Source organism: Dermochelys coriacea, chromosome 17 (genome assembly GCF_009764565.3).
Source record: "Dermochelys coriacea isolate rDerCor1 chromosome 17, rDerCor1.pri.v4, whole genome shotgun sequence".
NCBI classification, from domain to species: Eukaryota; Metazoa; Chordata; order Testudines; family Dermochelyidae; genus Dermochelys; species Dermochelys coriacea.
Genome location: NC_050084.1, coordinates 7910143 through 7936777, shown reverse-complemented (window position 1 = coordinate 7936777; position 26635 = coordinate 7910143). Strand labels below are relative to the sequence as shown.

The 26635-nt window shown below is 42.5% G+C and overlaps 1 protein-coding gene across 3 annotated transcripts in view; it reads left to right on the top strand.

Annotated features, from left to right (window-relative positions):
• Nucleotides 1–26635, top strand: part of ACACA (acetyl-CoA carboxylase alpha) — a 186415-nt gene that overhangs the window by 56045 nt on the left and 103735 nt on the right. For all 3 annotated transcript variants that reach the window (XM_038375923.2, XM_043499553.1, XM_038375920.2), the window contains 8 exons: nucleotides 4922–5035; nucleotides 6320–6433; nucleotides 7405–7494; nucleotides 8396–8514; nucleotides 20095–20118; nucleotides 23669–23812; nucleotides 24870–24966; nucleotides 26427–26534. In XM_038375923.2, coding sequence (XP_038231851.1) covers nucleotides 4922–5035; nucleotides 6320–6433; nucleotides 7405–7494; nucleotides 8396–8514; nucleotides 20095–20118; nucleotides 23669–23812; nucleotides 24870–24966; nucleotides 26427–26534 — 810 coding nt within the window. The remainder of the gene's footprint in view (nucleotides 1–4921; nucleotides 5036–6319; nucleotides 6434–7404; nucleotides 7495–8395; nucleotides 8515–20094; nucleotides 20119–23668; nucleotides 23813–24869; nucleotides 24967–26426; nucleotides 26535–26635) is intronic.

Here is a 26635-nt window from a genome sequence, read left to right as displayed (position 1 = left end):
TTAGTGCTGGTGAAAGATGCTGAGTTGACAGCCCTCAGCCTGGAGACTGTGGTCCTTTAACCACAGACCTGGCAGGGACAGTGCAGTTCCCTACACTGCCCTGTGAAGTTAGCTCAGTTTCCATGGAGCATCCAATTTTTAGGTTTTTTTTTCTGCTCAGGCTTCCAGTAAGGTTGCAACAAGGGCCTGTTGTGACAGTGATTTATTTTGTCTACTTGGGATGGAAAATAAAATAATTCTTTTCACGTAGATCATTGGAGAGCCACTAGGTGTTGCCTTTTAGTCACTAATGACTGCACTATGTATTTGTTCAGCTTTGTTTTGCTTCTTGGATTTCCGGGAGCTCTCCAGGGTCCTCCTAACTCTGTGCCAGCCTGCGATTCTCAGACCAGAGCTGCACACTGCCATGTATACAAAAAGCAGATCAGTTTTTTAGGGTAAAGGGGCCCTAGACATTCAAATATGGACTTTCCTATTATCCATCAGGGCTAATATGGTCCTAGCAGTGACCTGATGTATTGCCCTGTCCAAGTGGATAACTGCTGGGGGTTAGAATCATAGAATATCAGGGTTGGAAGGGACCTCAGGAGGTCATCTAGTCCAACCCCCTGCCCAAAGCAGGGCCAATCCCCAATTTCTGCCCCAGATCCCAAATGGCCCCCTCAAGGGTTGAACTGACAACCCTGGGTTTAGCAGGCCAATGCTCAAACCACTGAGCTATCCCCCTTCAAATAGGCCTGAGGCGGCATAGCATGGCCATGAGGTATTTTACGCTTCAGTTCAACTTGTATGTAAATGTCTAAGGAGACTGTAGGACTGCGTGTTCTTTGTACACCATAGAGCCACCCCATCTTGGAACTCATCGCCTCTGAATTTTACACTGTAGATAGCAACTTGGGAGATTCCTGAGATTGACCCGGTCTAGAGAACCGTCTGATTGACGGTAACAGGGAGACACTTCCCACCTGCATGGTTGCCTGTCTAGCTTGTTAACTACTGGAAGAATTTCAGTTTTCAGGGATGCCAGTTCCTTCTCAGTATTCAGAAAGGCAAATTAGCCAACCCACTGAAAAGGGGGGGAGCGGGAGAGGGTTTATAACTGTCTTAAGCTGATTTCTGAGCCCCCATGAGTTCCAGGCTCCCACGAATGGGAGAAACTCCACTGTGTTTATTCCGCTATCAAAAGAAGGTGAAAACTCTTAGTGTGTCCCATTTTATTCTGTGATATAAATTGAAAAAACACACAAAACCTTAAGAAAATTTCCAATAATGAATAACGCTCTGTAAAGAGGGGGGAGCTAGAGACCCTTGTGATTTTAAGCGTAAACCTGAGCTGAAATCTTGCTTTCTAAGAAGCTAATTACAAGGTTGTCTTTTCTATTTTGCTAAAGACATTGTGTTTTTCTGCCTTTAAAAATAGCTGCAAAGCACCCAAATAAAAAACTCCCAAACCCTCCTAAGAGGAGCAGAAGAGTAATGATTGCCCCAGACTGTGGCTGGGTTTTTTTAAATTCTCATTTGTAAGATAAAAAGGCCCTGGCATTCCTTTATTTATTTATTTATGCATTTATTTTTTTATTTTTTTTCTCGGTGTGATTGTAAGTAACGCTTGCCTTAAGAATCTCATTATTTGAACACGGAGCCATATTTCCTCTGAGAATTCTGGAGTAGCTTTGAGCCGGGGCTGTTCATTTCTCAAGTAATCATGCTGGTGTGATGGAGAGAGAAAATGGCAGCTGTTTGCAGCTCAGGCCTTCAATTTTCTTCAGAGTCCAGTCACTCAAGTGTGTAATTACACAGGGGTGCAGGGGAGGTGTTAGGCCTTGTCAGAGAACTGGTTTGAGGCTTTGCTGGCTCCTTTCACCGATCAGCAGAGGCAGACGCCAATGGGAACACCAGCTAGCTGCTTTTATTTTTTTTGTTGTCATGCTGATTGTTTCTTGCTAGGATGGGACTGAAACTTTTTGTTTCGTAGTTTTCCCCCTGTGCAAGCTGAGTCTTAAAGGCCAAGAGTCCAGTTTATGTCTTCACTTCGATGGAAAAATCTCTCTGAGAGGATGGGGGAGCCTCACTGAGAGATGGGAAAGCTCAAATAATATGTGTTTCTCAACTCCTTCTATTCTTTTTCTTTTCCCTCCCTCCCCCAACCCTCCTTTCTCACCTCTTCCTATAGTCACCTTAAGGAGATGCTGGCAGCCTAGTTACTTGAAACTGTTAAAACACAGCCCTAGAAAATATATTTTAGGGAATAATCCTGCAATTGGATGAGCTAGTAGGTCATATAAAATCTGTTTGCACAGTCACCATTGCCATAGTAGCCAAGGGCCTTGCTAGTGAATGTATCCTCACATGGATCGTGGGGTATACGGAAATATAATAGAAAATGGGGAACTGAGGCCTAGTGAGATTAAGTGACTTGCCAAAGGTCACAGCAATGTCTGTGTCAGAGTGGGAATTGAACTGTAATTTTTTTTATTTTATTTTATTTATTTATTTTTTTGGCAGTCCAGTGCCTTAACCACAAGACCATCCTTCCTTCTCATCTGTAATTTTTATTATTCTTCCAGGCCATAGGGACCTCTTGGTACATATGTTGGTGAAAGTAATGACATTTTAAAGGTTGCTGAGCTCTTTATCTGGGGTTGTTAAGTTTGTCCTCCACAGGCAAATGTCATGTCAGGACACACTGATGCTAATGTTGCTGTTCTTGATGTAGAGGCCCAAGGAGGATCCAAGTTCTATCCGTACTGCTGCCATGAAGCTCCAGAAGCATATCGTATTACAACTCTTAAGTCTTGTCAGCAGCCAGCTTTTGTACGAGTAGATACGGCAGAGTACTACAGAACTATATACTTTTTTAAACACCATGTGAACAATTCTTAAAACATTCTCTGTCTGCAGACACAAATGTAACTTGAAGGGCTTCACAGGCATCTCTATGGTGTTCATTGTTAAGCCCTATTAGTCAGAGACAATAGTCTACAAGCTGGTAGCTAAGTCAACTGAAAATGATTTGACTTTGAACTGTTCCATTGTTGTAGGTTCCTAGAAATGGCATAAAGCTGGGGCAAGAGATGTAGAGTGTTAAAGAAGGGGCTCAAGAACAAATTTAAAACTCGCTAGGCTTGGAGGTGGGAGTTAGTATAAACTATTTTTTGGCAAGTACTGAGGTTTATGTTGTTGGTTTATTTTTATTTAATTCCTGCCAGCAGGCTTATCAAATAATCTAACCTGCGATGTAGATATTTTGCCCCTTTACCTTTTGTATTTCTTGGCTCTTAAAAGGGCCCTCTGGTCTGCAAGTGCTTAAGGCACCATCTGCTGCTTGCTGTCCCAAATCCCTATTTCATCTCTCATTTGCCTCCTATGATTCATTTGATATGTCAATAGTATGGGAGGGTTGTACAAAAGAAACACATTAGAGGCATCTGCAGGTTACAAACTTTGGGTCCTTGTCGTGCAAATCACTGTGAGTAGTTGAAAGCTGTGCGATTGCTCCTGAGGCTAAGAACTACCTCTGGACGTGTTTACAGAATTGCACTGCCTATACGTAGTGAGAAAACACATTTCTGTCCTTCTATGGCCATTTTTTTTCAGTTCTTTCAGAGTTTTGAAACTGCGACACACTTCACCATTCGTGCTGGTTAGTTTCCTTGTTGCTATTCACTCAGTTTGGACAGTGGAAATGAACTAGTCAATTTCACTTCTGCTTATAATTAATTTTGCTTAGCAAGATGTTGCAGCATTTGGGGAATGTTAAGCAAACTGTTCTCATTGGAATTTTAAGTTATCATGGAATAATTTTTACTAGTCATGAATTCCGTGAGGACACTTTTTTTAATTTTCCTACCTTATCTTTTGGGTCTAGAATTAGCCTAGCAGTTTCTTCTCAAGGATTCTGTTTGGAAAACGCATGCTTTTCTAAATGGTTTTGCTGACATTCTCTAGTTGTTACGGCTGGTGGTCTGTTTTTTTTTGGTGTGTATGTGAACATATCTAATGACACTGGTGTAATGTGTCCTTTATAGATGAGTAAAAGGGCATGGTCTCTGTCCCAAGAGTTCACAATCTGTGATCCCAATTCTTAAGTGGGGATAGAGGGCCACAAAGAGCTCATTGCAAGATCAGGGCCTACATCAGACCTAGGGGGAGAAAACAAGAGAATGAAGGGGCCAGGAAAGAGGTGGAAAGAAACTTATTTGTGGGAAACCATCAGGTCATTCATTTTGTTACAGTTTTGTGATTTTCTTCAGGTTGTATTGTTTTTGTTAGCAATGGGGAAGAAGCATAATATCACTAGAGTGGTGATTTGTGCTGGAGAAAGGGGTTGACAGAAATGAGCTTTGAGGAGAGGGAAGTAAGTTGTTGCATTGGAAGAGAAGAAGCTGTTCTAGCCATAGAGGGCAGTGTGACCAAAGGCATGAGTGGTGCTGCAAGATATGTACAGAGTGTTTTCTGCAGAGGGTCCCCAGCTGCTAAACTCTTTCCTTCTGATCGTTTTCCAGAGCCAAGTTTGCTAATCTTTATTGCGCATTGCAAGGAGTTTCATTCTGGTCAAATGTTTCTTGAACTCTGGATTGTTGCTGGGGGAGACTTTTGATCCAGAGGTAACGCTGCGTGTTGGGAGATGTTTGTGCTGTATTTTGTTGGCAGTTTAATGCCCTACTTTGCCATGAGCTTGGATGCCCCAACAAACCTTGCATATGAACAATCAAATGAGTGATTCCGCCTACCTCCTCCTTCCCCCTCCCATTTCCTCTCCAGCTCATGTACTTTCCTTCCGCATGTAACATTATGAAAACACTGGGGAATGTTCACAGCTTCAACAATGTATCTAAGAACATTGCATTATTTCTAAGTTACTTAGGAGGTCATCTTCATTTTCAACACTTCCAGTGTCTTTTTTTTTTTTTAAAAAAAGGATCAGCTGTGTGGCCGAGACCCCACCTTGACAGATGAATTAATTAATATTCTAACTGAGCTGACCCAGCTCAGCAAGACAACCAATGCAAAAGTGGCCCTGCGAGCGCGTCAGGTAAGTGCAGCACCTTCAGCATTCTGTGCTGATCATTGCTAAAAGGGGACCTTGTCAAGCTTGGCAGGATCAAAATTGGATTTGCTTTGTATTTTAATCATCTGTTTTGCAAAGTCTAGGACTTTTGATGGGTTAGTGATTTTTTTTGTTTTTTATCCCTAAACAAATTAAAAAAACAACAACACTCCAATACTCATGAGCAACCCTACAATAACAAGCCAATGTATGCTGTTTAGGATGTATAACCAGGATGTGCAGTCTGGGATTCCTCACTACCCCTACAATAGCAAACCAGTGGATATGCCTAGAACAGAGATTGAAATATGGATAGCTCTTTCCAGTTCCCAAAGGGATATTGTAAATTATGATTTAAAATAATGGGGAAAATCTTGATAGTGTCCTTTCCAAGATTCCAATTTAATGATCATTTGAATCTCCTATGTAGACGTGGATATTTTGCTGAGCTCCCTAGCTAGTGGTTAGTCTGTACTTATTAGGGAGTGGGAGGGCATAATTGTCGCACAATAATGTTAACCCTGGAACTCCGGTTAGCTTCTCTCACCCTGCAGTCCCTATTTCCAGTCTAAAAGTCTTCAGCAGGGAAGCTGACAGTTTGGGGATCTCTCCTTTTATTTAAGTGCGTGAGCGTTGAAAATGAATGGGGGCGTTTGAAGCCGTTCAGTGACCTTATGTTTTCTCCAGATTTGTGTCCATGTCCTTGAACCATTCAGCGTTATTGAACCTCTCAGCAGCATGCTTGGGTGTATCTTTATGCTGCTCTGTTGTGTTTTGTTTTCCCTTGCAAGCTGCTGTCCCTTCCTATCATCATCTCTGTGTTGGATGTTAAGTACTTGGCATGGGTGGCTCGTGTTTTTGGTTTGCTCTGGAACTGTGAAAGGCTGGCTCCATTGCAGGCCTCCCCATCGCTGCTATCTGCCAGCTCTGCTTTCCAGTTAACAGCCAGTCGGGCAATCCCCAGGACTAGCTGCTTTGCTGTGCTAAATCACATGCACTGATTAAACTTGATTGAAACTGTTCCCTTTCTCTCTGGGGATACCCAGTAATACAATTCACAGAGATACACAAATGAGACTAAATTTTGCAGCATCACTCTTGTGCTACAGAGCCTAGAGTTCACACATGCAGCTAACATTCTCTTCTGGTAGGGAGTATGGTTGCTACTGGTGGGATAGACTTGCAGCTCTTGCAGTGCATCCTTCTAATAACGGGCCAGCATAACAGTTCTCTCTGGCACTCACCCTTTGCATCCTCCTGTCTGACCAGGTTCTCATTGCTTCCCATTTGCCGTCATATGAGCTGCGTCACAACCAGGTGGAGTCCATCTTCCTGTCAGCCATTGACATGTACGGACACCAGTTCTGCATTGAGAATTTACAGGTATCTATGGGATTCTTTTTTCTGGTTCCTCATTTTCCTCTCACTAAGCTCAATAATATCAGTTTTGCACAAAACCTTGCCTTACAAAAATGCATGGCTCAAAGTCTGTATGGAAGATTTCATCCAGAGGAGACAACTGCCAGGGTATGTCAGGTGTAGACATCGCACAGCTCTAGCAATGTCCCTGTTTAATACTAAGTGCTGGAAAGAATGTGCTTTCCTAGTACTAGCTTGTGCAGATTTGGGGTGCTTGTTAATCTTTTCCAAAACACGTTTTCACTCCTAATGTAATAACTCCTTAAGCAATTGATTAATTTCACAGAAAAATATCACCCTGTACTTCTCTGCAGCCCACTGTGAAAGGGAATATATTGAGCATTAGGCATAGAGCAGTGCCCTGAATTGCCCTTTCTGCAGGGGCTGTGGGTGAATTATGAAAGCATGTATATGTTTTGTAAATTCCAAAACCCATAGACTGAACACAAAAAGTCTCAGCCAGTAGCAGGGCTGTCCTCTAGTTGTAATGCTATTTTAGCTTTGCAGCCAAATACTCATCTGAGGTGTTGGCACAGGCCCCTGTCCTTTTTGCCTTGTAACTGTGAAGGGGTTAATTGCTGTGTGGTGTACAGACTGTGACTTGGCAATTAGGGAACTGCAAAGTGGCTTCTCCTGCAGCAGGTTGGCTTAGAATTTAGACTGTAAACTCTTTAAGGCACAGGGATTGTGATTTTGTTATGTGCCTGTGAAGTGCCTAGCACTAAGGGTTCCTGATACCTGATTGAGACCTCTAAGTGCTGCCACAGTGAACATCATGAAAGAAAAGCTGTAGAAAGTAGCACTTGTTAGAATACAGAAGAATATTTGTGCAAAAAAAGATTTCCATCAGAATTTTGTTTCGATGGAAACTTTTGGCTCCGCTCTAATAGTAAGACATTCTCTTGTAAAACCGTTCTGTGTGTGATCTCTTTCAGAAACTCATTCTGTCTGAAACATCCATCTTTGATGTGCTACCAAATTTTTTCTACCATAGTAACCAGGTAGTGCGAATGGCAGCTCTGGAGGTATGTTTCTGCCCACTTGAAAACAAACTTTCTCTTTCTTCCATTGTTTCCCCCCAATCTATCTGTCTGTCTGAGATGTTATCTTGAGGTCCCTCTGCGACCGTCTCTAGTATATAGCCAGTTGGGAGGGAAGGATCCCTCTGACACTCTGGAAATAACAGGCACTGTGTTATAACCTTGATGCCCTAACCATCATTCCCTTGCTTAGTAAAACTATCTGGTAGGTGAACTTTAAGCTTAGCACTGAGAGAGACAAATACTTCTACATTTTGAGGAAGTTTAGATCCAAACTTAGTGTCTGCCATTTAACTTTATAATGGGCTGGACCAAAATCTCAGATCCAACCTGTCTCCTTTGTTTAAAGACAAATTGCCTCCTTGCAGGGGCAGAGGGTGAAGCTAGTGCCTTATAAAATGGTCTGCACTCTGAGTGATGTATAGCACTCCAGAAAACCCTGTGTGGTGTTTGTATCACAGTGAGTTTTCTGAACTGCCGGCTTTCATCTAACTGTAGCCTCCTTTCCTGCATTTGGGGGAGCTTATTCTCTTTCATAACATATTGATTATTTAAATCCTCATGCTTCAGAGCAGAAACTAATCACCAGTTGAGGTCAGGAAGAAATCCCCAGCCCCAGAATAATAATTCAAATTTATGTACATTGTATGTGTTTTGGCCTTCCTCTGAAGGCTATAGCATATAGGCCACTCTCTGAGACAGGATCATTTATCTTTTCTAGCAGTTTCCAGGTAACAGTATTTTGATCTCCTGTTTCTTGAGTTTAAAAAAAAAAAATCTAGAAGCTATTCATTTTGGAGGCATTTGTTTTTTTTGTGACTCCTCCATTGTATCACTTCTATCTCCCCAGCCCAGTAGAACTAACTAAGACTTTCTATTTTACCAGGTGTACGTTCGAAGGGCGTACATTGCCTATGAGTTGAACAGTGTACAGCATCGCCAGCTGAAGGACAACACTTGTGTTGTGGAATTCCAGTTCATGCTACCCACCTCTCATCCAAACAGGTCAGGCCTGAATTCAGGTACCTTTGGAGACGGGATTTATGAAGGGTTGTGTCACATATCATCGGGGAAAACCTGGAACAGAACTGAGTGAGCAAGTGTGGAGAGAGATGTATCAGTTAGTCCTAAGCAAGATGGACAAGTTAATCAAGATGAAACTCAGTATTGTCCTGTTTTCAAATGCCTCAGTTATCCACCACTCACTCGCGTCATCTAAAACAAGGGTCACATCTGCCAACGTCTACTCGTTACGTTGAAAAGTACCTCGATTATCTGATCTTCCTCAGCACTCTGCAGGATTGTCAGATTATCAAGGTGGTTCTTTGCTTGCAGTAGGGATCCCTAACTAGAGACCTGGAGAGAATATTTTGAAACCAGTTTATGCTGAATTATTTCACCCAAAGAAGTCGAGAGAGCACTAGAGCCAAAGGTCGTGATGAGACTTTTTGGCCACTGGATGGCACTGTTGTTCTGTACTAGCTTGGCAGAATGGGACCAGCCCCCTCAGAAGAGTGCAGTTTTCCTTCTTTGTCTCCAAATGTCTTTTCCCTTATTTTTTTTCTTTTTTCTTTTTGATGGGGTTGGACAGTGGGGACAGTCTCAATTCACTGAGAATCCATCGGTACGTTTTATGAAGTGATTTTCAGAATCTGGTTTGCTCTGAAATGAATGAGTGTCCTCAACAAGCAGCGCAAAGCACTCATGATACAAATGGGCCATGCATTTGGTCTCATCTGTTTCCTTCATCTCTGGAATATTTGTAAATAATTGCATGCTATTTTTGGTGCTGTTTTATAATACTCTGTCCCACTGTTCTGTCTCCATTTTCTTCCTGCTGTTTGCTAGTGCTCATAGTTACTTCTGTTTGTAGCTTGGGGGTTGTTTGGCCTGTCTGTGCTGACCACTGTCCTAGTACTGTGTGCCAACTCAATTAGACAAGATCAGCTGGAGAATGAGAACTCCCACCTACCCAGAGGAGAGTTGCTTTGTTCAGAAATCTCCTTTCCCCGTCACGCTGAGTCTCAGGTAGCTACATCCAGAAGCTTAGGTCTGTTTCCTGTCCTTCAACATCTCCTCACTAGGGACTGAATCAGAGCACCTTGCCATCCAAGCCCAGTCTGATACGGGGGCAAACTGACCGCTGGCATAAGCGGGTGCAATTCCAATGGCTCCAATAGAGTTGTACCTACGTGCGTTAGCAATGAATTTGTCCCTCAGTGCTTAATGACACTATTTGCTGTGTACAGAGTTGTGCAATCATCAAAAGGCCAGGAGGACAAAGCATACCAGATAACAGGAAATCAGGAGGCTGAAAAGACACTAAATAAGTTGGTTTAAACTAACCGAGGAGGCACCTTTAAGTGCCTTGAGCATCAGATCAGCAGATCTGGAGAACTCAAGTTCTGAACCTGGCTTTGACAATGACTTGCTGAGAGGCTCTTAGGCACGTCATTTATCCATCTCCGTGTCCATGTTCCGTATCTGTCATATTTGTTTTTCATTTTGTAAGATGGGCCTGTTGTCAGTCCTAAGCTTTACACTGGAAAGGATAAACATGCAATATATCAGCCAATCTGTGTTACCTTAATCCAACAAAACACTTCTGCTGCCAAACCAAAGGCAGCAAAATCGTCCCCGATTTCAGGTGTTTGAAGTGTGGCTTGAAGCTCTGCACATTTGGGTTCTGTCAAACCAAGGGAGGAAGCAAATTCCAAAGACAGGGTCCTCCACCAAGAGTTAGAACTGGCTCAGTGCTGCAGCAAACTTTCCATGAACACTTGATCAAATGTTTACATGAATTTTCTCCAGCTGTGCTTGTGTCCCTTTTGTGTCTGCTTCCTATGAACCTCCAAGGGGTTGTATTTCACTGGGACAAATATTCATGCAAAGAATATTTCAAAGAATGATGTGGGGTATTTGTAAAATGAATTTTAAATTCTCACACAAGTATTCACCCCAGTAGTGCTTGTGCCCTCATCCTGTCAGAAAAGAAACTATACCATGTCACTTCCCCATCTGACTAATCATAGCTAAGTAAGACAGCTCAGATTTTGTATATTTGCTATGGAATGCTAGCTGTGAACTGCTCACAACCACGCCTAAAAAATTTTTTTTTTTTTTAAATCTGATCTGTTCATAATTATCTTGTGAGCAGAAGAGAATGCTAGTGATTTGGGAATTATTTGCTTCTATTTCCTGAGAACCCCCTGTACGCTGACATACAGCTCTGTCCTATTTAGAATCTGTGCTGATGTTCATTGCCAGGGTAAAGCTCGCAGAGAGAAACTTTTTAATACCCTGACCGTAATGGGCTTTATAGATCAAAAAGAACACCTTCTATGGCACCCAGTGGAAGCCAGACAAGAAGTACAACAACCAGCCCATTGTATTCTGCACTAAATGAAGTTGAGGAAAGGTTCCAAGTAGAGAGTGCATTGCAGTAATCTGACCTGGAAGAGGCTATATGGGGATAACTACTTTCCTCAGCGAGATATTGCAAGCAAGTGCATGCATGCAAAACCCACTGGGTTTGGATGATCTCTGCTTCTTTGTGCCACCTGGGAGAGAAGGAGAACAGACTTAGGAAAGAAATGAATTCAATTCTTAGATCTTTTCTTTTCCTAGTGTTTTAGATCATCCTTCCCGATTGAAATCTATTGCTCGTTGATGAGGAATATACCTAAGAGTTCAATTTCCTGCATATTGGCAAGTGAGCTGAAATGCCCTTTCTTAGATGTTCTGTTGGAGATGCACAAAACCATCACTTGTGTTTTCAAAGCTTAAGTTCCTATAAGAACATAAGAATGGCCATACTGGGTCAGTCCAAAGGCCCATCCAGCCCAGCATCCTGTCCTCCGATAACGGCCAATGCCAGGTGCCCCAGAGGGAATGAACAGAAGAGGTAACAATCAAGTGATCCATCCCGTCACCCATTCCCAGCCTCTGGCAAACAAAGGTTAAGGACACCATCTTTGTCCATCTTGGCTAATAACCATTGATAGACCTATTGTCCATTAACTTATCTAGTTCTTTTTTGAATCCTGTTATAGTCTTGGCCTTCACAACATCCTCTGGCAAGGAGTTCCAGAGGTTGATGGTGCGTTGTGTGAAAAAATACTTCCTTTATTTGTTTTAAACATGCTGCCTATTAATTTCATTTGATAACCTCTAGTTCTTGTGTTATGAGAAGGAGTAAATAACACTTCCTTATTTACTTTCTCCACACGGTCATTATTTTATAGACCTCAATCATTTCACCCATTAGATGTCTCTTTTCCAAGCTGAAAAGTCCCATTTTTATTAATCTCTCCTTATACGGCAGCCGTTCCATACCCCTAATCATTTTTGTTGCTCGTTTCTGAACCTTTTCCAGTTCCAATATATTTTTTTTGAGATGGGGCGACCACATCTGAAGGCAGTATTCAAGATGTGGGCATACCATGGATTTATATAGAGGCAATATGATATTTTCTGTCTTACTGTCTATCCCTTTCTTAATGATTCCCAACATTCTGTTTGCTTTTTTGACTGCTGCTGCACAGTGAGTGGATGTTTTCAGAGAACTATCCACAACGATTCCAAGATCTTTCTTGAGTGGTCACAGCTAATTTAGACTCCATCCTTTTATATGTATAGTTGGGATTACGTTTTCCAATGTGCATTACTTTGCATTTATCAACATTTGAATTTCATCTGCCATTTTGTTGCCCAGTCACCCAGTTTTGTGAGATCCTTTTGTAGCGCTTTGCAGTCTGCCTGGGGCTTAACTATCTTGAGTAGTTTTATATCATCTGAAAATTTTGCCACCTCCCTGTTTACTTCTTTTTCCAGATCATTTATGAATCTGTTAAATAGGACTGGTCCCAGTACAGACCCTTGGGGGACACCACTATTTACCTCTCTCCATTCTGAAAACTGGCCATTTATTCGTACCCTGGGTTTCCTATCTTTTAACCAGTTACCAATCCATGAGAGGACCTTCCCTCTTATCTCATAACAGCTTACTTTGCTTAAGAGCCTTTAGTGAGGGACCTTGTCAAAGGCTTTCTGAAAATCTATGTACACAATATCCACTGGGTCCCCTGTCCTGAAAGAAATATTGCCTCTCTCGGGTGGGCATGGGGAAGGGAATTTTGGCTCTGTCCCAAGTAGGAGCAGTTCATTCTCATAGTAATAATAATAACCCGTCTCGCCAAAAAAAAGTCCAGCCTTCCCCATGTTCTCTGAAGCCGGGACATTTCAGTGAGGCTGGACATTGCTTCCAAAAGCTGCCTGCAATGGACATTCTGCTCCTCTAGTCATGCTCTTCCCTTCATGCAGTGTGACTAGGAAGGAGCTGGAGGGTTTATTTTCTCCCTGATATTTTGGGTATCCTAACTGATTTTTATTTTTTCCCTCCTTTTATGGGCAAGTGACTTTCCCATCAGCTCCAAAATGGGGTCCATACATCCAGTGTAGGGTCAAAGCTTGCCCCTTCCCAGGGTTTGACTTTAACAAACAACAACACAATGTCCAGTTCAGTCCTTCATTTCCTGCTTGGTGTCTCCCAGGATCCTCAGCTCAGTGCTACTCAGCCAACCCCCTAGAGCCTTTCTGCCTCAGGCCTAAGATCCCTCGGTCAGGGGAGCCTGCTTGCTCACTTTTTATTCCCTAAGGTCCTCCATTCCAGACATTTTATTCCTGGTAGGTGTCTCAAGACAAGCTGGCTTCAGCCCGTGTTCAGGTCAGGCCATTAACCCTTTCCTGCCCTGTTCCAGTGTAGGGTTTGTCCACCCCATCACGCTCCCTTTTCGTGTGAAACTTGTGGATTAGATGGAGACTTTGCTCTCATTGCAGAATGTCAGCGGTGGGATAGCTGCCTTGGAGGATTCACTTTAATGAGTGAGAGTAATATACTTGCATTGCCTTTTTAATATGAGGCTCCCTATTTTCCATGCTTCTGCCTGGACGTTTTCAGTATGATATAGACACAATGCCAATTGTTGCCATTTAACTCCCCCACCCAAAGAAAAGCAGCTGTAAGCACATTCGTACACACTCGGAGCATAATTGTTCTGGGCACCTTACGTGATCACAGACAGATGCTTCCTTGTGGCAGTGTTCTTTGTTCCTCTGGTTTCACTTGAAAAATTAAAATTTTAAACGTTAAAGTAAAAGTATGGTAACAGTAACAATTCCAAACGTTAAAATCAATAAAATTAAAAACTTGAAAAAGCGTTTAAGTGGTTGGACCATGTTCCAAAAGACTCTCATCTTATTGTCTTGGGGGGGTGAGGGGGGAGCAATGTTCACAGCTGTACTTGGCAAGAAGCTAGCTTTCGGCACTTTATTCGGAGACCACGTAATTGGCATAGTACAGATGGCGGAATGCTGCCATCAGGGAGGGTGCCTGTTAGGATTTCTCTGCAGATGATGACTTGAACAGCTAGAGTGAAGCCCTGCGACCTTGCCACACTCTTTTTGTTGACGTCAGTCCAGCGTGTTCTGAATGCTGCTTCCTAGTTGAGTCAGAGATGCCATAGTAACATGAATAAAAGCTCCTGAAAATGCTTCTCTATCAGAGACTCCCAGAGTTTTGTAGGGCAAATGCAAGGCTTTGTGAATGTGATGAACCCACACACTGTTGTTGGTTTATTTTTTAAATTCCCATCATCTTTCTTGTCTCCAATGCCTGAACTTGTTTTCCTTCTCATCCTATTTTCAGGTTGCCTTGTTTGTCACCACTACCGCTTCTGTAGTCCTGATTCCTTTCTGGGATGACCAGCAACAGCATTAGGTAGCACTTTACTTGCTTGAGAAAAGTGAAGCGAGTTCTGCAATTCCCATTTTTCTATAGGCCCTCTTTCTTGGGTAGGACTAGCCATCCTACTACTATTCCATTTAGCCTCAAGTTATCTAAGATGATGCTACCAATGCCATCAGCCTATCTTTTTCACCTGGCCCACCAGTTTCCATCCTAGAACTATTTTCCTCTTGTAACCTTGTTAACTTCATGTTTTATATCAGTTCATAATGCGGTGTTTCTTGCATGAAAATAATTAAATCTTCTATGTTGATGATAGAAATAATATTTCCAAACATTAGATATAAATAAATATGAAGTTTATTGTTTAACATATGTATTCCAGCAGCATCCAAAGGCCCCAATCAGGATTGGTGTAACTTTTTTCTAGATGATGCATAAGCATAAATTGAGACAGCCACTGCCCTAAGAAGCTTTACAAGCCACACACACAAGATGCTCAACCTATAACGGACACATGACAAGTAAAATGTCAGAGTTGTTAGTTAAATTATATTTCCCCAAATTATCTCTCCCCCAGCCAATCTGTTCTTCCATTACCGATCCAAACTGCCCTTCACCCAGCAACAGCTCGCTTTTCACTGGAGGATAATCAGGGAACTGCTGGTGTCAGAAGAGGTGATTCCCAAGATATTTTGTTCTCCATACCCCCTCTCCTCCCTCTTTCCCTCCCCCTCCTCCAGCCCTTCTTCATTACAGCTGCCTTGGCAGTGGCTGAAGGCAATGTCTTACCTCTTTATTTTGGGGTGGAACAGAACCCAACCTCTCTGTCTGCTATAGCAACAGGATGAGTAGTTGGGAATGTGTTTCTGGTCTCTAGTGCTGGTGGTGTTCAGTTTGATGGACCAAGGGTTAGTGAGGACTCTCCCTCACGTGGCTCCCCTGGGTGAGGTTGGGCTGCTTACGCCATGGACCATGTCCCATGGGTGTAGTCATGTGAAGCAAGATACTTGGAGGTTCTGGCCCAGTTCCCAGGAGGTGGTGGTGGATTTACAGATATCGGTTTAGCTCTTTGGTGGTGAGGAATTGTGTTGATAAGCACACTTTTTATAAAGTGATCCAAGTACTCTTTTGCAATCTCACTGGGGGAAAGTTATGGTTGCAGGGGGTATAGCCTCACTTTTCTATGTTATGCAATGAAACCAGTACAAGCCCACCTCCTTATTTGGCAGACTGTAGTTTTAAGAGACTGTTCTAAAGTATGGCCAGCTGAACAGAGCTCAGCTCTGCATTTATTAGATGGTCTTTAAGCTACCAATTTATCAATCCCTTGAGTCACTTAAGATATTTTTCATCATATGTATGCATGTTAAATCCTATATCTGTATATCATCTATATTGAAAAGTATAAATATACACACACTGGCAAGGACATACTTAGATATATTGGTGGTATATACAAGTGTTGAACATTGCAATTCTGTGGAGATCCTCTTTATATCCCCAGACCATGTCTGCCGATCGCAGATGGATGCGGATCCAAATTTTATATCTAGAGCCTTGCAAATCTGCTGATATCCACTTTATATCCACAGATGCAGATATCTGCAGACCATGTTTGTGTATCGGATGTGAATACAAATTTTGTATCTGCAAGGGGTCTATATCTATGCATGTGACTTTGCCTACGTGTAACATGTTTGTTAATGCATTCACGTAGATGTCTTTAGCTCGAAAGTCATTCTTTAGGGCTACATTTTGCTGTCTTTTACCTTTTGGCTTTCTAGAGCATAATTTAACCTTAGTCATTAGATGTGTTTGCATTTCAAAGGCACCTGATATAAATCTCTCATGAACCTGCTTGTATCTGTGTGTTTGTCAAATTTCTCTCTCACTTTCTGTGCCTAGAAGAGGATGAGATTTCTAGCACTGCTAATTTCAAGCCTTGCAGTGGTATATGGTTTCTCTTTAGCTCTGCTGTCTTTTGGTGTGTCGCCTCGACATTTTTGCCTGTCTCCTCCTTAGCCATCTAGTGAACTAGAGGTCAAAACTATTGTGAACAGCTGAAGGCCAAAACGTGTATTGCTGTGTTCAATAGGTCATTTTATGGAAGAATCAGAAGCCAACGTCCGTGTTCTTTTAGAGCGGTGGATTGTGCTTGCTGTTGGGGAAAAAACCCCAACACCCCCTACTGTTGGTGCTTCATCATTTGATGGTGGCCTGCTCATAAGATTTGAATGTCTGGCAAAATGGAAGCTTTTCTGCAGGCTTCAGTTGTTGTTGAAACAACCTCTTGCATCAATCACTTGACTCCCGGTATAAAATAAACTATGTTCTTTTGGAACCTGAGCTGGGTAAGCCTGGAGAGTTGAGTATAGAACTCTGAGTGTATCATTAGGTAGCCTGAGGTCCCCTCCTTGTCGCGGGAGCTGAGCTGATATCAGGAGGGGAAAGGGGGAAATGATTCCAGGACACCTGTAAATACCTGTCGTTTCATGCTGTGGGTTTGATGCTAATTGGACAGCAGGCAGCAGTAATGTGCTGCTGCTCCCTTGGCGTGTCTGTTTCGGAAAGGACAGAAGCTTCCAGCCGAGCAAAAAAAAGGGGCTGTTGAAGGGGCAGCAAACTGAACGGAATAATGATAGCGTTATGCAAATTGGGCTTCAGTAACGGATTCAGCCTGGCTGAAATGCTGGGGGTTGGTAGGGGAAAGGGGAAAGAAAGGGGGATAGAGGAAAAACCCAATCAAAACAGATGGTTCAAGGCATGTTCTGCCGCCTTCTATTTGGATCCTTCTGCAGAGAAGAAGGAATGTAGGAGGAAGGCCACTGGTCACAGCCAGCTGAATTTCTCTTTCGCTTGTGCTGTTAGTAACTTCAAGTGGGTTATTCAGCTGACCTCTGCTTTGCCGCCTGATTTTGAAAGCGTTGCCCTATGCCGGCACTCAGTCACAGCTTGACATAACCGGTGGCTCTCTGCATGCATTACTATCAATTTCAGAGGGGAGCTCTCTTGTAAAAAGGGGGTGGGGGGAAGCAAATTCAGCTGGAAGGCATAGGGAAGGCCTCAGGGCCTGTGTTTGCTTGAGGAGGAGCAGCAAGCTAACCGTAAAGCATGCAGTGAACTGCTGCCTGCTTAGGTGTTTGAATTCACACCGAGACAGATACTCTCCCCAGGCTAGGAGAAGAGAGGTTTTTGTTTTTGTTTGTTGCAAGAGGATGGTGCCAAGGTGAAGAAGTTTGGTGATTCTTTCCTGGAGATATCTGCTATCAACTTAGTTCATGTGCCACAAGTTGTTCCTTTTTTTAATCTCCCAGTGTTTTGATACTTTTTTACAAGATGACAGGTTTCAGAGTGGTAGCTGTGTTCGTCTGTATCAGCAAAAACAACAAGGAGTCCTTCTGACACTTTTTAGAGACTAACCAATTTATTTGGGCATAAGCTTTCATGGGCTAAAACCCACTTCATGAGATGCATGGAGTGGAAAATACAGAGGCAGGTATAAATCCACAGCACAGGCAGGTATAAATCCACATGTGCTGTGGATTTTTACCTGCCTCGTATTTTCCACTCCGTGCATGTGATGAAGTGGGTTTTAGCCCACAAAAGCTTATGCCCAAATAAATTCGTTAGTCTCTAAAGTGTCAGAAGGACTCCTCGTTGTTTTTGTTACAAGAGCAAAGCATCGGGATTAGTCCTGAGCCTATAGCATATTCCATTGCAGCTGGTGTTTTCAGAGGCTACAGTTCAACCTACTGTACTACCTAAAAATGCAAGAGCACAGCCCAGTAAGTGGATTACTTACCACCGTAACACTTTTTTACACTGCTGATTATTCTGAAAAGACCCAAACTTGACCTCCTGATGTGTGTTAAATAATGCACAATTGAGTTCCTGATACCGAAAAGTCCTTTTATGGTATTACATTGTGTATAAACTTACAAAAAAAAAAATCCACCCCAAAAATCTCAGGACAGCTACAAATGGGATAGTCTAGATTACAATGTATTCAGTTTCACTTGGTTTTGACCACATGATTACAACTTCACACTGGGCAGCCATGACATGCGCTAACTGTGAATAATGTATAACTTGAGAACCAATCATTCTTTGCTCTAAGGTCTCTTGTTACTGATCTTGTATTCTTTTCGTTGAGATTCTTGCTGTCATCTCCTCTTCAGCCACATACCGGGAGGACTGAGAACAATTCTAGAGCCAGGCAGCAGGGAGCTCCCTATGGGGGAGGGAGAGAGAGGGGCGCACACAATTTGCTGTCATTTCAAACCTAGTTGTTTCTCTGTCCATTTCCTGTAGGTATGTGAGGACTTTCAGGGAGCGTTCGGAAACATGTGCACTAGGTGTGGGGACATCCAGTTCCCTTTAGAATTTTTTTCAATTAAACAGACAGTGCGCAGTCGACCTAGACAAAATGTATGCTACTCTGTGCCCCGATGCCCCTTCGCCAGTCCTAATGGCATCTTCTACAGCACAGCTTTCTTCTTCACTGACTCTTCTAGAGGAAAATGAATAGTGGGGCTGGGGTCTGACTTGTGCTGGTCCCCTCCATTGTTCAGACGTAAGCCCAGGAAATCCTCATGCCCAGACCTCAGTCAGATACTGATTTGTAGTCACATTCAGTGCATGTTACAATGGCCAAACACCACATAGTGAGGACACCACTCCTCTGACAAAACGGATCCATGAGGAGACCCAGATTTAGGGACTGTATCTGGTACTGTGGCCATAGAAAAATGTACAGGCCCCTAAACATCTCAAAATAATGTCCTATGGGGTCTTACTATAGCAAGTAATGTTAGGGAACGTTGAGGCTGGGTCTCCTAGAGCTTGAAGAGTCCTGTTACGTGGTCCCCTAAGCTTTGGTATTAGTTTGTTCTCATTCATTAATCTGTTATTGTAAGGGAGGGGGATATCCCTTTTTGTGTATGTGCTTTTTTTTAATTGCATCTTCTCTAGTATTTTGAATGCCAGATCATAGATATGCATGCAATCACATGCTTTCATGCATGTATCTTGCATGCCCCATGCCATTTCATTCACTGCAAGGAAATAGGTGTCCCTTATTACTTCTCTGCCCTGCACATCATTGAGCCCTGTTCTGTGTGGAAAACCCCAACAATCAGTTTGGCATGATATAATAGGAACCTTTAGGGTTTTCAAAATTCCATTCTTAAGATGTGCTTGTTCATTTCAGTGTCCAGCTTAAAAGTTTGCTATTGTGTGTGTGTGTGTGTGTGTGTATATATATTTATTTCAGTTCCCTTCCCACCTATGTTCACTTTATTTCTTTTGCACTTGTGGGGAGCCAGCTTGTGGGCTAATGGTTAGAAGTAAAGGCTTGGCTATCAGGACTTGGGTTCCTTTTCTGGACTTCCTGTAGACTTGCTGTGTGGCGTGGTCACTTGTTGTCTCTCTGCTTCAGTTTACTCATCTGTCAAATGGGGGTGCTTGCGTTGTGGCTTGTGAGGCTTACTTTATGTTTGCAATGTGCCATGAGACGATCTGATGAACTACGCTATAGAAATGCAAGGTACCTTGCAAATATACTCTGGTTCTCTATGATATGTTGCTATTTGCTTCTTGAAGTGGATAAATACATTCTGGTGCACTCATCCTAACAGCAGCCCCTGCAAGCTAGGTCAAGTAGTAAGTCCCTTCTTTTTGAGACAGAATCCCATTGGCTCTTTCTTGGTTGTGCAACAAATTCTGGTTCAGTGAATATAAATGTGTGGTTGCTGGTCTAGGTACTGGCTCGAATGACAGTTCTTTTATTAGTGTTCTCACTAACCAATCTGTAACTAACTGTGGTTGTTTGATTACAGAGGGAACATCCCCACGCTAAACAGGTATGGTACTCGTCCTCTTTTAAGGTTTGAAAAGAAAGGTAGACTAGAAAAGAAGTAGCCTAATATTTAACATTTTGGTATTTTTTTTTGGAATCCTTACCCCTTACTTGGGACCCTCTGAATCATAACTATATTCCCTATCCATACTCTCCCTTTTTTGTTGTTCTAAACATGTTTTCAGCTTTTTAAAAAACTTTTAAAAGATAGCTTTGCATGTGGCAAGCTAGAAAACTAAATTTGCTAATGGGCTCAGCTTACCAGCTGTAACATATAAAACGAGTATCCCAGCAGAAAACTTCCCCTCCAAACTCCTCCTCCTTGGAACATAGCCACTGACTCTCTGATAGGGTATCACAGTGAAATAAACATCTAATTCTAGGAGAGCAAAGGCCTGATGTGTAAGATGAAGAGTATTCAGTGCTGCTCTGGTCTTTGGCTTAGAATTTGCTGATGCACCATAGCACATCCATCGCCTCTCACCCAGTCGATGAAAGTACACCTTAATCAGCTGACAGCATGTTTTTGTTTTATTTTGGATACTTCATTTTTCCCCCATTTCTCAATCCAAAAATGCTTGTGGTTTTGAATAATAATCAAAAATATTTGATACTTTTTTTTCCACATTCTCATGTTAGTGGTAAGAAATGTACGTGAAGACAGGTGGCCTGAAAATCTATACTATTTCAAAACTCAAATGCTTACAATTTATTACAGCTTACAAACATGTCTAGGAAAAACGGTATACAAGTTTGAAAGCTTTCTGATTCCTGATCTGAGATTAGTTGCAAAATCCTAGAGTTGTTTCAAAGGTAAAGCAAGCTGTTCAGATTTTTGGTACTTGAAACATTTTATCATTGCACTTAGAACATTTTCTTCCAGGATGTTTTTGTTAAATTCTGGGCATTTTAAAAAAAGGAAAACACTCCTAAAATTGTGTATTAAGCGGCATTGGGAATCTGTCATTTGGCATTTTGGTCCTGCTCCTGCTCCTGTGTGGCCAATAGGAGTTCTGCATGTTGCTCTCTTGGGTCCTTTATTTTTTCCTGCTGTACAGTTGAGGCCTGATCCAGCAAAGCAATTAAGCATGCGCTTGACTTCAGTAGACTATTCGCATGCTTAAAGTAGGCATGTGCTTAAGTGATTTGCTGATTCAGGGCCCCTGAAGTGGCACAAGTATAAAATCAGACACTTACTTGAGCAAATACCTTCCTGAACATTTGGGTGAATGAAAGAGAGCGATATTAAACACTTTCCTTGTCATGAATGTGACCAGTTGATACCCAGCAGTAAGGTATCTCTTTAGAGCCAATGTATAATCCATACCATATAATGTAGTGGGGTAGAAGACAGAGTGGCTTTGGAACTTGATCCCTGAATGAATTCTGATTATTCTGCAGCAGACCATCATGAATAAGTGAAAAGTTTGTATAAAAAGATTTACTGGGAATTCATTACAGAACAGGAAAAACAGATCCCAGTTGATAGTGGGAGGATACATAGCTAGTTTTCACAGGACTCACTTCATTCATAGCGTGAGTAGCTTTTTCTACCAGCCCTCTCTTTGAGTTCACAAGTCCTAACAAAAGATTAAATACCTTTTGATAGCTGTATTTACTACCATGGGGATAGGCTTTTGGGGCCCAATTTGTTCCCATTGAATTCTATGGGAAATGTGATCCTGACTCCGTGGGTTGGTCTACACCAGTGGTGGGCAACCTGCGGCCCATCAGGGTAATCTGATTGCGGGCCACGAGACGTTTTGCTGACATTGACCATCCGTAGGCACGGCCTCCCACAGCTCCCAGTGGCTGCGGTGCGCCGTTCCTGGCCTATGGGAGCTGCAGGAAGCTAGCACGTCCCTGTGGCCCACCGCTTCCCGCAGCTCCCACTGGCTGGGTATGGCAAACTGCCGGGGGCTGTGCCTATGGACGGTCAACATCAGCAAAGTATCTCGCGGCCTGCAGTCAGATTACCCTGATGGGCCACATGCGGCCCAGGGGCTGCAGGTTACCCACCACTGGTCTACACAGTGCTTTAGCAGGCACCAGTGGAGTGTAAATTTTCAAATGCACTACCATGTTGAACACTAACTGGCCCATGTGGATCCTTCTGGTATGCACTAAAAGTTTTGTAGTACTGTTTAAAACAGGGCTACATTAATGCACACTAGGAAAGTTCTTGTGCATGCCATCCGGGTCCACACAGGCCAGTTAGTGCGAACTAAAATTTACACCCCCTCCATTAGTCCACACTACAGCATGTAGACAAGCCCTTATGTACAGGATCAGACCCTTGGCGGATAATAATGTTGATAGTTCAGTTAAGATTAGCCGTTCTTTCGCTAAATGGAAGTCTGTTATTTAGTTTTTTCCTCTTATTTCATTCAAGTCTGTTCCTATTCAAGTCTGTTCCTTATTAATATAAGAAATTGGCCCTTCTTTATGATCACCGGGGTGCATCTCATCACTTGCAGAGCACATAGTGGTGCTTATTATATCAATCACAGTGTCTGATCAGGACAACTTCTGTTTGTCTTGGCTCTTCCTACCTTTTCATTGTCCCCTTGCCTTAAAATGGGTGCATTCCATAGCCAGTTATTTGAATTATTCAGCAATTCCTGCTTTCAGGCAGTCAAAACCAATCAAAGTGACAGGGTGGAAGTTGTGTTGAACTTAATGCAAAGAGGTTTTGTTCCTGAGGAATTGGTCAAATTAGAAAGAGGACCAGATTAATCATTGATTGAATTAAGTGGAAGGCACTGAAATAAGACTGTGTTTAGCATATGAAAGCAAGCGTGAGCATGTGTGAGACCCTGAGTCCCAATACCGCATTCTAGAGAAGTCACTATACCTTCTGTGGGAGCTTGAGATAGCGTAAGGTGGGATGGAAGTGCTTGTAAGCTTACTGAAAAGATTTGGAAAAGGGGGTGGGGTTGGGAGTCCGATTACTGAAGCCAAGAGTATAGCAAGTGTCTAATTTAAAGGTGCTCTGTTTTTTAAAAAAAAAAAAAAAGAAAAAGAAAAAGATAGAACAAATATATTTCAATACATGTTTTTGATGTTTGTAAAGATTTACTAAACCTTTCAAATGCCATAACCAAGAATTATTCTTATGTTTATCTGTGAACGCTTCATCTGTAACGCATAGCATAGGTACAGGAGAAAAATGCCTTTGGCATTACATAGTCATAATTCACTTGTAAGCTCAATTCTTTTTCTCTTAAGAAATATTTTTTAAAGGAATAATGATATTTCTTAACCCTTGGCTGCTGCTTTGTTCCAAGTGTGTCCAGGTAGAACACAATTGTGTTACTAATGGTACCACGTGCATGTCCTTGTTCCAGTGATTTTGGTGAACTTGTGACTGGGTAAAGGTAGTAGAACAGGTTTACTACCCCAGTAGTGAAAGGGTTAATTTGACCGCAGTCTAGTTATACTGTACTGTATAAATTTCAGCATTTCAAACAATTACAAAATAAATTAAAAAACCTTACCTTGTTCCCTCCCCTCATCCAATCCACTAATAAAGCTCTGCTTGAATTGCCATTTAGAATGTCCTTTTCCTCCAACCTCAATCATTATGGGATGGTCCATGTAGCAAGTGTGAGTGATGTGCTGCTGGACAACTCATTCACCCCACCGTGCCAGCGGATGGGCGGAATGGTCTCCTTCCGGACTTTTGAAGAGTTTGTCAGGTAAGGATATGGGTACTGATTTCTCTGTGTGCGCATTTGCCAGGATAGTTTTGGGTGTGGTCAAATGGGATCGGTTATAGTCTGTCTGTCACTTGAAGCTTTAATAGAAGTTCCAAAATTACCAAAAAGTGTTTGGGGTCCCCACCCCTAGTTATCTGACTGGAATAACTGAAAGTTCCAAAATACTATAAGAACCAATTGCCTCCGACCAGAATTTTGCATTTTTGCAGAGTCAAGGTTCCCATAAGCATCTGAACTTTTAAATGCTTATTGGAATTGAACCCTTCTTCCCAACATTGGGTGTATGTCTTTGTGCACGTGCATATGTCTGGTCTTAAACCTTCTGGACTTATGCAAAAGATTGGAAAGCCCCCACAAGCAGAGCCTATTAATTTTCCACAACCATCACCCCAACACCCATCAGAAATCTTACATCTGCATGCTCCCCATGACGGAGGTGGAAGAATCAGTCTCCTCTCATGGGGTGTTGCACCACCATTTCATCTGTGCAGTCAGGATGTTTTGGCCCCCATGTAGAATGAAACAAACAAAGAAAAAGCCCAGGTTCTGAGCCAAGAGCAGAAGAAGCCACCTGTGACGTGATGAGTGAAATGTCAGGAGAAATGAAACAGAACAGTAGAATAACCGCACGAGAGATGATACATCTTTTGATTAAATGAATTCAGTATCTATCTCTTGATGTATACTGACGCATTACCCGAGGGAGAGGGGCAATTACATTGGGCTGTCAGGGCTCTCATCTCAGGCTTTCCTCTGTTACCTCAAGAACGATGATATAGACACTAGCAGCTTATATATTAAAAAATATAGCTAGCTTGCTTGCTTGCTTTCGTTGAAGTTTAAACGAAGTCCACCACCTGATTTTTAGCTCTCTGGACAGTGTTTCCATTTAGTCAGCTCTGAAGTCTGCAGCGGGGAGGAATGACTTTTTCTCCGCCCCATGAAAATGGTATTGGTAGGGTGACTGAGTGTGCTTTTGATGCCGGTGGGTTCTGAGTAGTTTATTTGTGACTAGCGTTTCTTGGATGTGTTTCAGAATCTTTGATGAAGTGATGGGTTGCTTCTGTGACTCACCTCCCCAAAGTCCAACCTTTCCTGAAGCTGGCCACACTTCCTTGTATGATGAGGATAAGGTACAGTATTTCCTTCTTTCCAGGTTCCTTGCATGTTACAGGGATAGAAAGTGCGTTTTTCCATGGTGATTGCACACTCTGGACCAAACCTGTTTTGCCTACTTCAGTGGATGTTTTATTGTTATGTTGGTGGGAGTAGGAGTAGTATCTAGTTTGTTTTTCTGCTGTAGGGGATTCAAAACTACTTGAATCATTGGGCTTTTCCTTTGTCCATTCTAACATGGGGCCAGATTTTTTTTTCTTGGTTATGTCAGAGTAAATCCAAAATCACTTCATTAAAGTCAGTGGAGTGACTCTGGATTTACAGTGGTGTGACAGAGAATTTGGCTCCATGGCAGTGGAACCTGGCCTTCTACGGGTATAGGAAGTTAGGTCAGAGTATTTGAACCCTTTCTTGTAGTCTGACCTTCATTAGTATTCTGCTTCACCCCCATTCAGGACACCACTGTGGCATTTAGTTCTTCATATCCTGTTCTCTTCCCTCTGTTCCGCTTCCTGCGCGGACTCTGGGGAGGAAAGGTGAGAGGAATCCCCGGGTTTTCAAACTGGAGTAGAGAGAGGATTCAGAGGAAACAGCTGGTTGGTAATGGTTAGTGATGCAAGAGGCGCTCTCCTTAGAGGGACAGGCAGCTGCTCCACAACACCCGTAGCGGACTGGAAGCTCTGATATGGAGCACACTATTACAAGGGTTGGTTTCAAATCAATCCATTGTTCCTGATGTCTGTGTGTGGGGTAGATAATATGGGACAAGGATTTATCTCCGTCGTAACTTCTTCCTTGCATGCTCTGTCCTCCCCCCACACCTCCCGCCGTCCACATCTAACCAAGTATAGTTTTCTGTTGAGCAATATCCAGTTTGTGAGAGTTTAATTGCAAGTTCTTGAATATTAAGCATGTTACTTTTCATGGCTGTGTTTTAGCTGAGCTACCATAACGTCCTATTGCACTGTAGCCATGAAGACATGCTGCTTAGTTTCCATGCAGTGAACTTTGCTCCCCTTTTTAATTTTATGGCCTTCCTTGGTGCTAAAATTCTCCATATGTCCTACCAAGACACTGTAGTAATGCTACATACATACAAAGGACCTGATTCTGCATTCCTTGTGCACCCAAAATCCATTTGAAACAGTGTTATCTGCCAAAGCAGTTTAATGTGCATGAGCCTTGAGGAGAACTTCAGAATGAAGCTCCAGCCAGCTGTGGGTGGAAATTTAAATATCCCATAGTACTGTTTGTAAGGGCAGGGGTTTCCATAGTTTTTCTAGATTAAAAATTTCCCTTCCTGTACTTTGGTTCAGCATGCCGGTTAGATGTCAGCCTCTTCTCCAGAGCTAGCTGCATTTTATTGGTGGTGTATATGTACTTGGGGATCCCCTCAGATAGAGAGGTTATATAAATGTAATGTTCCTCTTCTTGTTGTTGTTGTTTATTTATTAGGCTTGCTTTCTTTAAATTACAGAGTGCCCGAGAGGAGCCCATTCACATACTGAACATTGCCATTAAGACCGACTGTGACATTGATGATGATGGGTTGGCGGCCATGTTCAGGGACTTCACACAAAGCAAGGTGAATAGCAGTTTAGAGTGAACCTACTCGCCAGTATTATTGTTACCCACTAGGGAGACATTTTTCCTTGGGAAGAAGTCTGCATTTCCCAGGTATCTTGC